Below are 16,416 nucleotides of genomic sequence, written 5' to 3'. Positions count from 1 at the left end.
ATCCAGAGAAAGCTGTTTTATTCTACATAAGAGTAAAGTAAAATAAAATATTGCTTCATGATGGCTTTCATTGTCAGAACCAATCATAAGAAACGTAAACAAGGTTAACATGATACACAAGATCATTTTCCTGTCATGCTATAGGTTGTGACCTCAGATTCCCCATACCGTGACTGATAGCATTGACTAGCTTGATTATGGTGCATCTGCTACGTGTGTGGGATACTGCTGTCGGTTCTAGTATGAAAATTACTAACTGGTGCCAAATAGTGAGTTTTTCAGGTTTGACAGGAAACTAAAATTAGACATTTTTTCTCTGTTTGTTCATGTGTGAGTGCTTTCCTTTCATTTCTGTGTGTGTGTGTTGAAGTTGTGTTACAGACTGTGTTCTCTCAGTCAGCGAGAGCAACAGAACTCCAAAGTAGTCCATGATGGTGGCATTAGTAACGTTGTTTATCATCTGGGATTTTTTTGTAAACACTTGAAAGCATCGTGGGAGTATGTAGGGTCTTACAGGATGGGAACAGATTGTTTGAAATATGTTTAAATGCAAAACGTTCTGGTTTACAAGCTGGACGCACAAAGAGGAGCTCTGCTAACAGACAGCAAGAGCTATAATGTTGAGTTTATTCATTTTATAAGGATGTAGCTACTCTTTAAACTCTAAAAAAAAAAAAAAAAAAAAGAGTTTTTTCATATAAAAAAACTTAAAAGTAGCTGGAAATGAACTATTATGAAAACAGCTGAACTACTGTCACATTACTTGAATAATATAGTCACAGCTTTTAGTTAGTTGCTCCCAATCAGTGTTTAGTTATATTTATATTAAAATTTTGGTATTAATATTTTGGATTAGCTTTTATTTTTATATTTTTAGTTTTCATTTTAATTTATTTCAATTTTGTTAATGTTTTTTGTGCTTTTAACTTTAGTTTTTATATTTTTTATTTAGCTTTAATGTGTTTTTGTTGAGTTTTAGTAATTTTAGTACTTTAGTTCAGAACAACTGAACTGTCATGTTTGTGAAAAATTATAGTTAGGCTTACATTAGTTATCACAGCTTTTAGTCGATTTGCTCCCAATCAGTGTTACTTTAGTATTATTTATATACATTTATAGTATTTATTAATATTTAGAATTAGCTTTTATTTTTATATTTTCAGTTTCATTTTAATTTTCGTTAAGTTTAGTTATTTTATGTGCTTTTGCAATTTTTATTAGTTTTTGTTTTTTAAATATTTCTATTCAGCTTTAATTTATTTTCATTTAAGTTTTAGTAATTTTAGTATGTAAACTTAAACATTTCAGTCAGTTGCCAAGGCAACATTTCTAATTTTCATTAAATTATTTTAAGTTTTTCACTTAATATTTTGTATTTTATTTTATACCTGCTTTAATTACCAAAAAAATTAAAAAAAATAGCTTTAAACTCCCCCTGTAGTCAAAAATTCTATCCCATAAACTCATCTTTGATCACCAAAATGACATATTTAAACATTTTTTCATGTGAAAAAAATTTTCTTTGTGCCTTAAAATAGCTTGAATGTAACTCTCCACCCTTGCCTCATTTAGTATATGCAAATCTATGAATATGCTAATTAGCCCCGCCTCCACTTGCTCGCACAAGCTCAGAGATCTACTCGGTCAACTTACTGAGGTAAACGCTGCACAACGATATTGCTATTTTCAACTTCGGACACATAACGGTAATAAATATGATTAGCGTTTTGTTTGACTACATTATCAAACAGCTAATAGAGATGCGCGGATGCGCTACAGATAATCTGCGGGTCGGGTGATAAAAAAATAACATTAATTGCGGATGGGTCACGGGCAGAGGAGAGAAACCATGAATGTGTTGATTTTAATATAGACACAAACTCTCATTTTACGGTAAGACGCAATGAACGTGCATCATGCTTACTTTCATTTTCAAAAACCGCGTATCTCTTCAGGGAAAACCAATAAAGAAAAACATTTGCTGAGAGCAACTCCTAGTGGACATTATAGAACACAAAGGAATAAAATGTACTTGAGATATTGCTTAATACTTAATGTAATTTTTCGTCAGGCACTAATTTGCAGACACAATTGCGGGATTCACCTTTTAAGCAGCAATGAAGGCCAAAAAAATCGGAGAGAAATAAAAAAATAAAAAAAGGAGAACTAATCAAGTGTTGAGTATGTGATATGTGACGGCTGTGAAACGCTGTATATTAAACAAATGCTTGGGCTGAACTTTGGCTATTTAATGACTTGGCAGATGACAAATTTTTAAAAGCGAATTCGGGTGACGTTTGAGCTGATCCGCACATCACTAACAGCTAATAATGTGTTGCTAATGTTAAACAAACCATATTCCCATTCGTGAGTCCGGCAGCTGTCTTCTAAAAATCAGTATCCTTAGAAACGCTTTAAACAACTCAGAACGCCGGTGGAGAAAGGCATATAGTTCATCATAACATTGTAATATACATCATAGACCCGCTATATTGCTAAATCTACCCAGTTTTTCATATCAACACAAAAATATACCTTCTTAACCTTCTCTTGAGACTCCCCTGCATTAGATTGGTCATTGTTAATGATATGCTAAAGCCCGCCGACGCATGACGTGATTGGTAACAAGGTAGTTTGTGACATCACAGATACCAACGATTTCAAACCGCATTTTTGAAACTAGGGGTTGGGCGATATGCCTGAAAACTGTATCCCGATATCAGTTTTTCGTATCGGTTGATATCGATAATTATTGATATTTTTTATGACCCATTTAAAATAAGGACCAGGAGAAAAATATATTACATTTAAACATTTTTATTTTAAACTTTACCTTCCTCTGATCATAACCCCCTCAGTTATTAAGACAAATGTCAACAACCATGGAAAACTCATAGTTAAAATGTAAACATAAGTCTAAAGTAGGGTGACCACCCTCCGAAATTAGGAGCTTTGTCCTGCATTTCATTTATGTCTGTAATTTTTTTTCATCCCTGAAATTACAATACCACAGTAAGAAATACATGAAAAACTGAGCATTTAAAAATCTATTTGTGCAGCCGTCATATTCTAGCTGTGAAAATCACCAACCAGCGCAATCATAGAGAGAGGTTTTCCCGCTGATGACAACTGAGTGGACAGCGCAAAGAGCAGGCCTCATCAAAGTCTGTAAACACAACTACACCAGCAAGGATTTCATCTTCCATACTGGATAAGAACCTCAAGAGCTACTCCAAGCTGCCCAAATCGATGATTTAAAGCATGTAATCATCCATCCTGATGTTAAATGTCTCCAATGAACGGCGGCGATCTTGCGCCACACACGGAAATGGTCGAGCACCTACAGAAAAACAAGATATTCTCCATTTGTTTTAACCAATACAAAAGTGCGAAATTCAGACACGACTTTATTCTCACGTTAATATTTCATTTAATGCGGGTTCTACGGCGTTATTGTATTGAAAAATGTTGAGTGCGAGCAATCTCTCCACTCACAGGCGGATTCCCTTGCACAAAACTGGACGCGCGCGCTCTCGCTCAGATATCACATCTGCGCGCTCAAACTTTTGTCCTCCTGCATGTGCAGCCCTGAATCTAGAATTGTCTTCTCTCCAGGATTTAATGTTGCCATAAGCGCAACATCATATGCCAAGTTTGCCAACAAATGTAAATCAATATTTACATAGTGTAATAGTTTTTTTCTGTCTCATGTGTCTGTTAGCGTGTCACTCTCTACGTTGCTAGGTTACCAGAGAACGAGTGCCTTTGTTAATGCAACCAAACTTGCTTTGCAACCTGTTTTTTTCCGACGAAGAATAAAAAAATATCCAACGTTTTATCGAACACATTTTTTATTGATATCAATCATGTGTCTATCACGATACATATCGTTATCGTTTTATCGCCCAGCCCTATTTGAAACTGTCTTTTGATCACTGCAGTTTTAAATAGTAAATACTCAGCAATGGCATGCACTGACTTATGAATTTGCACATGGTTTGTCTTAAAGCACATAAAAAGAATATAAAAACACCACATATAGACATATAAACAACATTAAAACTTTTTTCACCACAGGGGGACTTTAAAAATAACATTTCTCCCAATTACAGTTATGGTGATGTAATTGATTTGTGCCACTGAGGTGTCACTGGGATATTGGTTTTGCTGTAGTGTTGGCGTTAACACAAGTCATAACTGCTACCCACAGCTAAAGAATCACAAACCTCTCATTTTTATCACATATTTCCACTTCTAATTTATTACTCTGTCTGTGTCATCAGACATCTTATTGTGCCTGTTTATCTTCTAATGTCCATCCGTTTCTCCCTCAACCAGCATCTCTCCCTCTCTCTCTCTCCTCCCCCTCTGTCTCATTCTCTCGGTCAGTTATTAAAGGGATAGTTCACCCAAAAATGAAAATTTGATGTTTATCTGCTTATCCCCAGGGCATCCAAGATGTAGCTGACTTTGTTTCTTCAGTAAAATGATGATTTTTAACTCCAACTGTTGCAGTCTGTCAGTCATATAATGCATGTCAATGGAGACACAATCTATAAGAGTCAAAAAGTTTTAGTACAGGTATTTTGCACCAAATTCCCAGGAAGTGACTATTTCGTTCTCATGAAGACATGGGATAAACGCTGCTTTATTCACAAATATTTAATGTGATATTGCAAGTTAAATTTCAGACTGGATTAGAAAATGCTCTTTGTGAGTTGCAATTACATACAACTGGAAAGTCATGAAAAGGTCACTATGAAGGGATGAACTTGATCTAATTCGTATGATTTATAGTTTTACAACAGATAGATTAGACATTCTTATATACCATTGTGAAGATTTATAGATTTTGCTGTTTACTTTCGGTGTATATGGCTTGAAGTGAATTTGTGTACATCTTGACCTCTTCTGGTTGCCTAGCTATGCATGTTGAGTTACAACTTCAGGAAGATGAACTGATTAGTCAATCAGCTGGCAAGTTGTATATTCATAGATAACACTCTGTTTTATGAGGTTATTTATAGCCCAGTTTAGAGGAACTCACGAGAGAAAACTCATTTTACACCAGTATTGACACTTTGAATTATATCTGTATCGGGAAGCTCTTATCAGTGGTTATTGAATGATAGATATTCAGTTCATAAACCGCTTTGTTTGTGGTCTTATTTTTGTGAATATTTCATGTATTTACTATTTACAATGAAAAAATAAGCACAATTGGCTCAGGGGAAAAATGTAGCTGCTGGATTAGGGGATTTTGAAGTAACAATTTGAAAGTAAACAACAAAAAAAGGCGTCTAAAAACTTTGACAATGTTGCACATTCCAGCATGATGTGATTTTTAAGTAGTTTATTTTTTTAGCCCAAATTGTTTCATAGTTACTTTGCATTTCACAGTCCTCAGTTTGTCACTCAGAAAGCATGTATGTCTTGTTGAAATGCTGAAAATGTTTCAGACTTGCCAATTATATCATATTTTAAAATAGCCTGTGCTAATGAGCTTTTTTTTTTGTGCTCACATAACCTGTCATTTACCTCAGTCTGTTTCTGCTGTGGCAAATGTATTTTATATCCTTCACTAAGGCATTTTTGAATGTGGCATTGACATGTTAGGTGGGCATTTTCACATTTTTTCAGGGTAATTTGGCAATCACAGTGACTTGGAGGCATCGCCTCCTCTCCTGTGAGTTTTTGTTTGTATTTATTTCACCATTAGAGGGGCTATATGTAGAATTCAGAAACCCTTATTAGTGACAACTGTGGCCATTAAGTGAACTGCAGCCAGCAACTTATTTCTTGTGAACATAACGTACAAGAAACTAAAGGCACACTTTGTAATTTTGGCCGCTAGCCGTCACTTATTCAAAACCAATAACAAATGCGTAGCTTGGTGCCGTGAATGAGCATGGAATCATGGGAGTTGAAAGCAATCCAAGGGGATTTAGGCAGAAAAACCGTCTATGGACACATTAGACTTCTTACATGAAATGCAAGAACACTGCAAATGAAATAAAATTTTCTATATATATATATATATATATATATATATATATATATATATATATATAATATATATATATATATATAATATATATATATATAAATAAACAGTAATAAAATACAAACAAATAAACTACAAGCAATAGCACAATTACACACAATAGAACAACAATTCAAATTAAAGGAACAGTGCTTTTCGGGGTTTTCAGGAAGATCTAACAGTAGATTATGTACACAAATTGAATAAAGTAATCTAGTCTTCACTGTATAAAATTTATATAGACAAATCCTTATTAAAGTTACAAAAGTTATTCAGTCAAGAGCATTAAGTGATTTTTTTTTGCAGTGAGTTTGTTGTTTGATTAACATTAAAAACACAGACAGCAGCAGGAATATTAGGCTGCTGTCACTTTAAGTCATAATGCACGGATCCAACACACTAATACTGTTAAACAGGTCTTGTCTTTCTCGAATGTTTATGTTCACTTGACATAACTGACTATATTTACTATAGGATAATAAAATTAATAAAGGCCTTTTGAAGTGAAGCGATGTGTTTTTGTAAGAAAAATATCCATATTTAAAACTTTATAAATTCAAGTAACTAGCTTCCACTGGATGACCGTATGCATACTGCGCAAGTCGACATACGCCAAATGAGTAACCCCTGACGCAGTGTATCCGTTTTATTTTTTCCCAAATTCCGTTTTAATTTTTCTGAATTCCGTTTTTTCCGTTTTATTTATTTTTTTACTTCATTTTAATGTTTAAATTAAATTATAGTAATCAAAAAGCATGTCTAATTAATTGAAATAATGTCCAATTTACCAACAATTTAATAAAAGTTTAACAACAACAACAAAAAAAAAAATTATGGCCCTATGATAAACGTTTTATTCTTTCCCCTCAAATTTTATTTTTACCAAATTCTGTTTTCTGGATTCCATTTTAATGGTTTAATTCCATTTTAATAATCAAAAAGCATTTAAGTGTACTGACCTGCTTTTAATTCATTCATCAAAAATTTGTCAAATTCCGTGACATTCCGCGTTATATAGTAAATTCCGTTTTTATGAATGGATTCCGTGATTCCTTGATCGTGGAAATTATAGGGCCCTAGATGTAGGAGTATCATAAGTTTAGACGTTTTCCATGGTTTAAACAAATAGGGCTGGGCAACAAACTCAAGCTCCTCTTTCTCTTATATCGAAATCCTCTAAAATTTCTCTTTAAAAACTCTCATTTTAGACTTCTAATTCGTGACCGGTGTTTTGTTTTGCTCTATCCTCTGTGCTTCCACGCTCATCATTATGTCATGCGTTGGGTTAGAGGTCTCTCTTCCACCGCAAATCCATGCGTACGGCTGTCTGCTGGAAGCTAGTTATTATAGTTAATAAAGTTTTTAAAAAAAGTTGTTCATCTGAAAGAACTAAGAAGATAGTCATATACACCTAGGATGGCTTGAGGTTGAGTAAATCATGGGATAGTTTTCATTTTTGGGTGAACTAACTAACCCTTTAACAATTTTACATTTAATTTTTGCTTCGGAACAGGTAAACAACATTTTCTAACTGTGCAGTATACTATTTTTCATATCAAATATCATAACAAATAATCTTTAAAAAGCTTGGTAAAGAGGAGTTAACTGTGGTCACCATGTAAGAACTATGGTGTAACTTGCCTTAAGAGATGTGCTTGTTGTGTTGGCTACACGCAAATCTATTTGACCTTTTTTTTGGTGTCAGTGAGTGAAAACTTTAAAGAGATCTTTGAATGATTGCTTAACGACCCTGTACTGATGGACACCACTGATAAAAGCAGCACACTGCATCACACGCGGTCTTAAGATCGCAGTCATACACTTGTATACATACATGGTGTTTGTGTGTGAGTGCGTGTGCGTGTGTGTGTGTGTGTGTTCACTTAGATACACTCTGTAGCCAAATTTGTCCACAGAAGAAGTGAGCTAAATTTGACAGAACTGTCCTTTGGAGACTTACAGAGACATCTTCAATTGGAAAACATGCATTCATATAATTTATAAATAAGTTATAGACACATAAATACATACACCTTGCTAGTACCGGGTTAGAGCCCCTTTTGCCTTTAGAACTGCCTTAATTCTTCAGTGGCATAGATTCAACAAGGTGCTGAAAAGCGTCCTCTGAGATTTGCGTCTATATTGACATAATAGCGTCACACAATTGCTGTTGATACAAGGCAGGATGGAGCCATGCTTTTATGTTTTTCACCCCAAATTCTGACCCTACCGTCTGGATGCTGCAGCAGAAATTGAGACTCATCAGACCAGGCGACTTTTTTCCCAATCTTCTATTGTCCTTCTGTTGACTTTCTATCAGCTCAAACCAGTCTGGCCATTCTCCTCTGACCTCTGGCATCAACAAGGCATTTTTTGCCCACAGAACTGCCACTCACTGGATAGTTTTTACTTTTTCAGACCATTCTCTGCAAATCCTAGAGATGGTTGTGTGAAAATCCCAGTAGAACAGCAGTTTCTGAAATAATCAGACCAGACCAACAACCATGCCACATTCAAATCTTCAAAGTCACCATTCTGATGCTCAGTTTGAACTTCAATAGTTCTTGACCATGTCTACATGCATAAATATATTTAGTTGCTGCCATTTGATTGACTGATATATATATATACTGTAACTTTTGGTTTTAGTAAGCTTAACTTAATTTACTGTGTTTATCCAACTGATTTTTCCCGTGTATTTGAACTGATAAAATGAAACACTTCTCAAAATCTCAAATTCGGAAAGTAATTAAAACTCAAACAAGCCCATGAAAATAAGGAGAAAAAATGTAAGGAGTTGAGTTTTTTTTTTTTTTTTTTTTTTACAGTGTGTGTATATATTAATATTTTTTATATATTTTACATATTTCTTTTTCTAGGGTTATTGAGTAGTATGATGAGCTTTATACATGAAATAAAAGTCTCTAACATGCACCCATTTAGGTAGCACATAGAATATGATGGGTTGGTATTAAACAAAAACGAACTGACAACACATAATATATTTTTAGATCAACCATTTATAGCTTTTCTTATATAACGTTAAATATAATTTAAAATGCATTAATTTGTGTCACCTTAAAATACATAACATTACATAAAAATATATATATATACTAAAAAGTAGAACGCTTGCAACAAGATGAGATAACTTTTTCATGGTTATTGTTCAAAATGTCCAAAGCTAAAGCTAAGCATGTTAAAGCGCCATTGTTATAAATAATATATTTTAAAAATTAATATATACTTTTTCTTAAATAAAAAAACTTGTATTGTCCACCTCAAGTTTGCACCCATGAGAATGTGATTTGATTCTTCCATCTTCAAGTCAATCTACCGTGTGATTCCTCTGAGGTAACAGGACAGAAACACTATCTAGGTGATATCTTATCTAACACGTGATAAGAAAATCTGAATCAATAAAGCAGCAGTGCTGCTTGCCTACTGTCATCTGGGGGTTCTAAATATAGCGGGGATCATATTTTATCGTGACCCCATACTCTGTGAAGGAAGGCCTTTGTTCTGTATGTGGATTTATGTCTCTCAGTGTGTGTGTGTGTGTGTGTGTGTGTGTGTGTGTGTGTGTGTGTTCGTTGTCCTCAATAAAAGCACATGACTGAGTCAAAACACACACAATGTGCTGGGAGAGAAATAGAGAGAGAGAGACTCGGGATGCTTGAAGATACAAGAGATGAAAGAGTTTAAAATAAGATTAAGATGACAAAAGAGACTTCTTTATGATTTTTTTTTTTTACTGGGCCCAAACGTTTGAACAGTAGTGGACACTTTATATTATTTATATATAGCTACTTTGCTTTGTAGATATTGATATTGTCATCAGCCATTAAAACTGACTACTGCATATCATTGCCTAGATTTGCTCTACATTGGTCTGGATATTACAATTTTTTATAATGTCATATCTCTAGAAATGGCCCTTAGAGATATTTATCATGTTAACCATATATTCAACCAAGATACCTCCATTCACTCACTCCATTAGTTTGTACCACAATAAAATCTTAGTATTAGCCACCAATGTCCTTAATAAAATTGAATTGCTTAACTGGTTGCATCCTAAATCTAGAAGACAATTTCATTGATTTAAATGTGTTTATTTTGATTGACATTTTTATTTGAAATAGTTTTTGATTCCATATAAATCTTCTTATTCACTTATGCAATATCCTTTTTTATTTCTTGCTCCTATCATTTTCAGGGAAGTCGTTTGTAGGTCATTTCAGTATAAAGCTTCTTTTGATTGGAATAATCTTTGAGATCTTTTACCTCTTTTAATCGCTTTAGGCTATCTTTATTTTCTCATCTTAAAATAACTTGTATTTGAATTTGAGGATTTTCTGTTAATAATTGGTCTAAGGTATGATGTTGAGTTCTTGTAATTCAGTTTTCGTTTGTGGGGGGCAGGTTGAGCATTTCATTTGTTTTGTATATTTGTAGTGTGTATATTTTTGTGAATTTGTTTTGTTTGTGTTGAAATACTCCGTTTATGTGTTTTTAGGACCCCCTTGAAAATGAGATGTTACATCTCAAGGGGCTATCCTCTCAATAAATTCAAATAAAATAAGTTAAATAAGAGTCACAAAGGAGTCCTCTATTCATTGATTTAAGTTTTAAATTTATAACTGTGGTAAATTTGGCAGAAATTATAGGATCAAGTTGGAGGTCCTTGACAGCGACAGTCAGATACTTCAAAGATTAGTTTCTAAAGACCTCAGATGAGCCCAGAATTCATTCAGCACCACTGTTTTAGTGTCAGAAAGTGTGTGTGTGTGTGTGTGTGTGTGTGTGTGTGTGTGTGTGTGTGTGTGTGTGTGTGTGTGTGTGTGTGTGTGTGTGTGTGTGTGTGTGTGTGTGTGTGTGTGTGTGTGTGTGTGTGTGTGTGTGTGTGTGTGTGTGTGTGTGTGTGTGTGTGTGTGTGTTTAAAATCTAGGAGAGTAGCACAGATCTTTTATCCTGGAGAGATCTGCAGCATGAGAGGAGCTGAAAGCTACTGTCTCTCTTTGAAGAGCTCACGACGAGAGAGACTGAAATGAAGCGTGTGGAGTCACTTAAAGATAATTAAGAGAAATTTGAAGACGTAAAATGCTTGGTTTGTTTATTGACACAGCCATCAAACGCTTTATGATCTCTGTATCACTACTGACCATCACATAATTTTACTGCATTTGTCATTCCTTAAAGGTGAAGTATGTCATTTTTTATGTTAAAATGGAATATTGAACTATTTATTATAAATGATTCAACTGTGCACATTGTGTCATCGTAATCATTAATCAAAATAACTTCCCCTCCCTCTTGAAGTGACTTCTCTGATGATGTGTTTACAGGCGCGAGGGCGGGACAACCTGTCAACCACATGAGATCCACAAATAGCAAATCACAATCATCCAACCAATTCCCAGTAGTCAAAATTAAGTCCCACCCTACATTTTGTCTCATTCAAGAAGCCGTTTCACTCAGATATAAGTCACAATATGTAGCCCCGCACATGACATGCGGAAAAAAATGTTTATTGTGGCAATGAATTAACAATTCGTTTTACTAATTAGTGTTGTCAACAGTACCGACTGCGATACCAAGTCGGTACTGAAATTTAAAAAATGTGAAGCTTTGGGTGCTGTTGAGCGGATTCGTAAACACCTCTGATTGGCCATTGTGTTCACAGCTCATCAGATATGTCTGTGATTGGCTACAATGATCAACGCTTCAAAAACATGTTTTTATCAATGATGATCTTCACTGAACGCTTACACCGATACACATGGGAGCGTTTGAAAGAGTCTTTTAACTTTGAGTCTGAGACAGGATGACCTAAAAGGGGTGTTTGGGAAACCTGTTATTAGACTTCAGATGTGTCATTTTTCCAGCACTGTTTTTACTGTACGGACATTAAGTCCGTAGGAGGTGTGTGCTATTACACATACCTATTTTTGCCTGGCAGATAATAAAACAGGCAAAAAATAGATCCCATACATTTTTTTAGACCAGTATGCAAACACCTAGCAACACCCGGGCAACCATCAAAAGTGGGTTTTGAACTTTTCTTAAGTACATTTTTTGCAAATGAAGTTCCTAAACATAATTTAGGGAGGAGCGATATATATAAACAGCTGCTTACCTCTCTTCCATCATCCCTCCACCTCCCCAAACTCCACCTCCATCTTAGGTACCTTGCCCTATGTAATCATATCCTAATCCTATATTTAGTCAGTGTGGGGGTTTATCAGAGCTTGAGTTGAAGCTGCTTCATCAAGCCCCTCATCAGTGGACAGCAAGCCAAATAAGTTTAATCTAATATTTTAAAGATTATATGGGCAAACAAACTCGTTAATTCTCTATTTGTGCAGTTATTAGTTCACTTAGATCAGGGGTCAGCAACCCAAAATGTTCAAAGAGCCATATTGGACCAAAAAAACAAAAAACAAATCTGTCTGGAGCCTCAAAAAAATTAAAAGCCTTATATAAGCCTTATATGAAGGCAACACAGGCTGTAAGTGTATATTAGCTATATTAGCCTACTATCAAAATGACTAAGTAGGCTACAAATACATGATGAGGTATTCCCGAGGTATATATTTAAAAACTGCTGAAAACTACAGAAAAAAGAAGCAAATGGATCGGTGCAATTCACAGAAACAGCTGGACTCCAGGCCGAGAAACATGGATTTGCAGTTATCATTTTGTGTCAAATTGTTGAATTTTGAGGTAAAATCAGTCCATATATATTGTATTGTTATATATTATGTTGACAAATCATCAATTAAATATTTTCCATCTTATATTCTGCAAAATTGTGTGTTTTAAAATAAACACTGACAAAAACTATAAAACTAGCCTATATGTTTTAGGGCTGGACAATATGACAATATATATATAACATAAAATCTACCTATATTGTAGTTATATAAAATATTCACAGGCAGATTTGCTTTATTTCCCCGGCGTCGAAATCAGGCACATATAAATGTCAGGAAACACGACTCCTGGCTGCATGTCAATATCCATGGATTAGGTTTATTTGACAAGTTGTAAGAAACACTTTAGAGTCCAACCTTTAGTGTAATTCGTTTGTTTTACTCGCGTTTTCTCAGTTCCCCCAATTAAATCCAGTCACGCAGCCGTTCTTTTGCCACTTGTCCAGCTGAGGGAGCGTGCTTTCGGTGGGAAAGGGATGTCGATGTATACCCTCGCGCCGCGCTGAAACGTGTGTCGCAGGCTGACGCAAATATTCGTTGACCGAAATGTTGAAATTTAATATTTATTATACACCTTTTTACAGCATTGGAAAACGTTAAGAATGTTTGTGTCATGTTTGTCCTCCTACAGAAACAATGAAAACCAAAAATATTTTTGAAAAAGCTCCAGGGAGCCACTAGGGGAGCGCTAAAGAGCCGCAGGTTGCCGACCTCCGACTTAGATGCATCATATTAAATATTCAATCTGACGGCAGCTGTTAGGTTAAGTGTAAAGAGTGACAGTAAATTCTGCATGGTAGATTTAGCTAATTGAATAGGAATTTTGTGGACTTAATGCTTAGGCTTTAGCTGCTGGCTGTGTGTGTGTGTGTGTGTGTGTGTGTGTGTGTGTGTGTGTGTGTGTGTGTGTGTGTGTGTGTGTGTGTGTGTGTGTGTGTGTGTGTGTGTGTGTGTGTGTGTGTGTGTGTGTGTGTGTGTGTGTGTGTGTGTGTGTGTGTGTGTTCATGAGAGTTAAAAAACATCAATTATCAATTACCAGACAATGTAGGAAGTGTTTCATTTTTAAATTGTATTATAATGGATTTAAACACAGGTTCAAACATTCTATACTTTTTTGTCTTGTGTTGTCTTGTGTAACTGGTTCCAGTAATGGCCTTTGGCTGGAAAATAGGGAGCAGTGTTGATGCCGATTGTCTCTGGAGTGAATTAAAGCTAGTTACTACTGCAGCACATTTCAGCTTTATTTGTCAAGAATTGGAGTGCCAGTGTCTTTCTTTCTTTTTAAGGGGTTGTAGCATGAAAAAAATCATATTTTCCTTAAAGGTCCCGTTCTTCGTGATCCCATGTTTCAAACTTTAGTTAGTGTGTAATGTTGTTGTTCGAGTATAAATAAAATCTGTAAAATTTTAAAGCTCAAAGTTCAATGCCAAGCGAGGTATTTTATTTAACAGAAGTCGCCTACATCGAACGGCCAGTTTGGACTAAATCCCTCTACTTCCTTCTTTAATGACGCTACTAAAACAGTTTTTTGACTAACCTCCGCCCACAGGAATACACAAAAAAGGGGGCGTGGTCTTGTTGCGCTCCCACAGAGAAGAGCAAGGGGTGCGTTTGTAGAGTGTGTTTGTCGCCATGTCGTCGAAACGCTGTGATTTTCATCCCGCAGTCCAATCACCTTTGTTTGGTCTTCCCAGGGACGCTGTACTCAGAGAGCAATGGTTACAATTTATGTTTAACTCGGTTCCGAAAATTATAATTGTGGTATCCTTACTGCAATAGTTAATGTTGGACTGCAGTGCACATAATGGCCACAAGAGGGGACTATGTTTATGTATATGGCTTATTTCCGTATGAGGTACTCTTCTGAGTGAGTGCTAACGTTGTACATTTTCTGTCGCTGCTTTTGGAGATTAAAGAGTTCAGTCTCTCGGGAATTATTGTCTTTTGTGTTCATTCAGCACAACACCACAATAATCCACATGTAAAACTATGTGCAGCACACGTTATGGTAAGAGGCGTGACCTTTCCGGGCAAGGTTTGCTAAGCTGCTGTCGAATCACAACACAGGAACCGCTGGCACAATCAGAACTCGTTACGTATTTCTGAAGGAGGGACTTCATAGAACAAGGAAGTCATCAGCCCGTTTTTATGACAGTGGAAACAGCGGTATACAGATAAGTAAATTATGTGAAAAATACTGTGTTTTTTTACACACGCGAAACATGAACACATGTTATATTGCACACTATAAACACAATAAAAGCTTCAAAAAAACACGAAAAACGGCAAATTTAATCTCTTGAACTAGTAGTTTGAAGTACCAAGTAAACATTGAAAGTGTAACTTTCAGACCTCAAAACTTAGGAAAGTATAAAGTGGTCTTGAAAAACTAAATAACCCAACATTAAATTCTGTAATTAAAATGTAGAGTGTTATAACAATTAATATTATGTTATATTATAAAAATAATAATATTATAAGTGGACCTCAGGGAAAAAATAAAAAAAGATCAAATTTATGGCCCCTTTAATGGTTTCATAGAAAAGTAAATGGACTTCAGAGGGTCTGTAAAGGAACCCTGGATTTCGGTGTTTCTTTACAAAGTACTGGCCTAGCATGAATATAAAAACTTTTTCAGTTTTTAGTAGGCTACATAATTGTGTAAATGTACCCTCAGTGTGTTTTACTACCTGTGACGTTTGTAATTGTTAATTGCAGTTGTTGAAACTGTAATTGTGTCTCTTTAAAGATAGTGATTACATTGCGAATGTAGGTCTGTCCAAATAAACAGTGTATTTGTGTGTGTGTGGTCAGGAATAGAAGCTCTTGAGAGTAGATGACCTCTCAATGGGCAAAATTAACATAAAACAGGAAGATAACCAAAGCAAATTTATGCTTTGCAATTTACAAAAGAGTGAAAGAGAGAAGCAGTTTTGGTTCTCAAGTAAATTGATTTTGTTTAAAAAAATAGATATTTTTACTGAAAAACAATCAAAACAAAGAATTCAGTTTTTGCAGTGCATCTAAATTTCTTTACTTCTTGCTAAATAAAATGTGAATTACATATGGTGCTTTTATAGTGATTTTGATCCGTATTTAGCTTGTGAAGGCTTTTTGTACATGTGTGTTTGTGTGTGAGTGTGTTTATTCCTGCTGAGAGGCTTATGTGTAGTGTTAAAGTGGATGACGCAGAAGGCTTTGAGCCACCTGCTCTCTGTCATTGCAACAATGCTGCCGTACCATTTGGACGACACTATAAAAAATAGCCTTTTACTTTTTTTACAATGTACATCATATTTACATCATAGCTTTAAAACAGTGCTTAAAACTGTTTGACAATAGGAATATGGATAACCATGCTCAAATCAGTCGGATAGCACGGTTGGATTGGAGTTCATGCTGATCAGGATCACATCTTGCGATCACATCGACATTAGTTCAGTCTGTGAAACATTATTTCTTCAGTGGATTGACATTGTCTCATCTAGTTTGCGTAAATGGTTGAACTGGTGGACATTCAAGCACATGTGCAAACAATGTGTGATTAAAAACAGGCTAGGCATGTCAGAATGTTGCTTCAGGGCTCTGAAATGGTAAAACCGAATACATTCTTAAATTTGTTTCCCTTTGTAAACTCATTTGAAAACAAAACTTACC

At 35.2% G+C, this 16,416-nt stretch overlaps 1 protein-coding gene across 3 annotated transcripts in view; it reads left to right on the top strand.

The window, feature by feature from the left end:
- Nucleotides 1-16,416, top strand: part of pde8b (phosphodiesterase 8B) — a 69,641-nt gene that overhangs the window by 13,645 nt on the left and 39,580 nt on the right. Inside the window, exon 1 of one of the 3 annotated variants that reach the window (XM_067375263.1) lies at nt 16,237-16,352. The exons of the other annotated variants lie outside the window; for them this stretch is intronic. Within the exon in view, the coding sequence (XP_067231364.1) occupies nt 16,329-16,352 (24 nt within the window). The 5' untranslated portion in view covers nt 16,237-16,328. Of the gene's footprint in view, nt 1-16,236; nt 16,353-16,416 lie in introns of those variants that run through there. 3 annotated transcript variants of the gene reach the window in all.

Source organism: Chanodichthys erythropterus, chromosome 22, assembly GCF_024489055.1.
Source record: "Chanodichthys erythropterus isolate Z2021 chromosome 22, ASM2448905v1, whole genome shotgun sequence".
Lineage (NCBI taxonomy): Eukaryota > Metazoa > Chordata > Actinopteri > Cypriniformes > Xenocyprididae > Chanodichthys > Chanodichthys erythropterus.
Note: the sequence above shows the minus strand (reverse complement) of the source record. Positions and strands in the feature narration are given on the sequence as shown.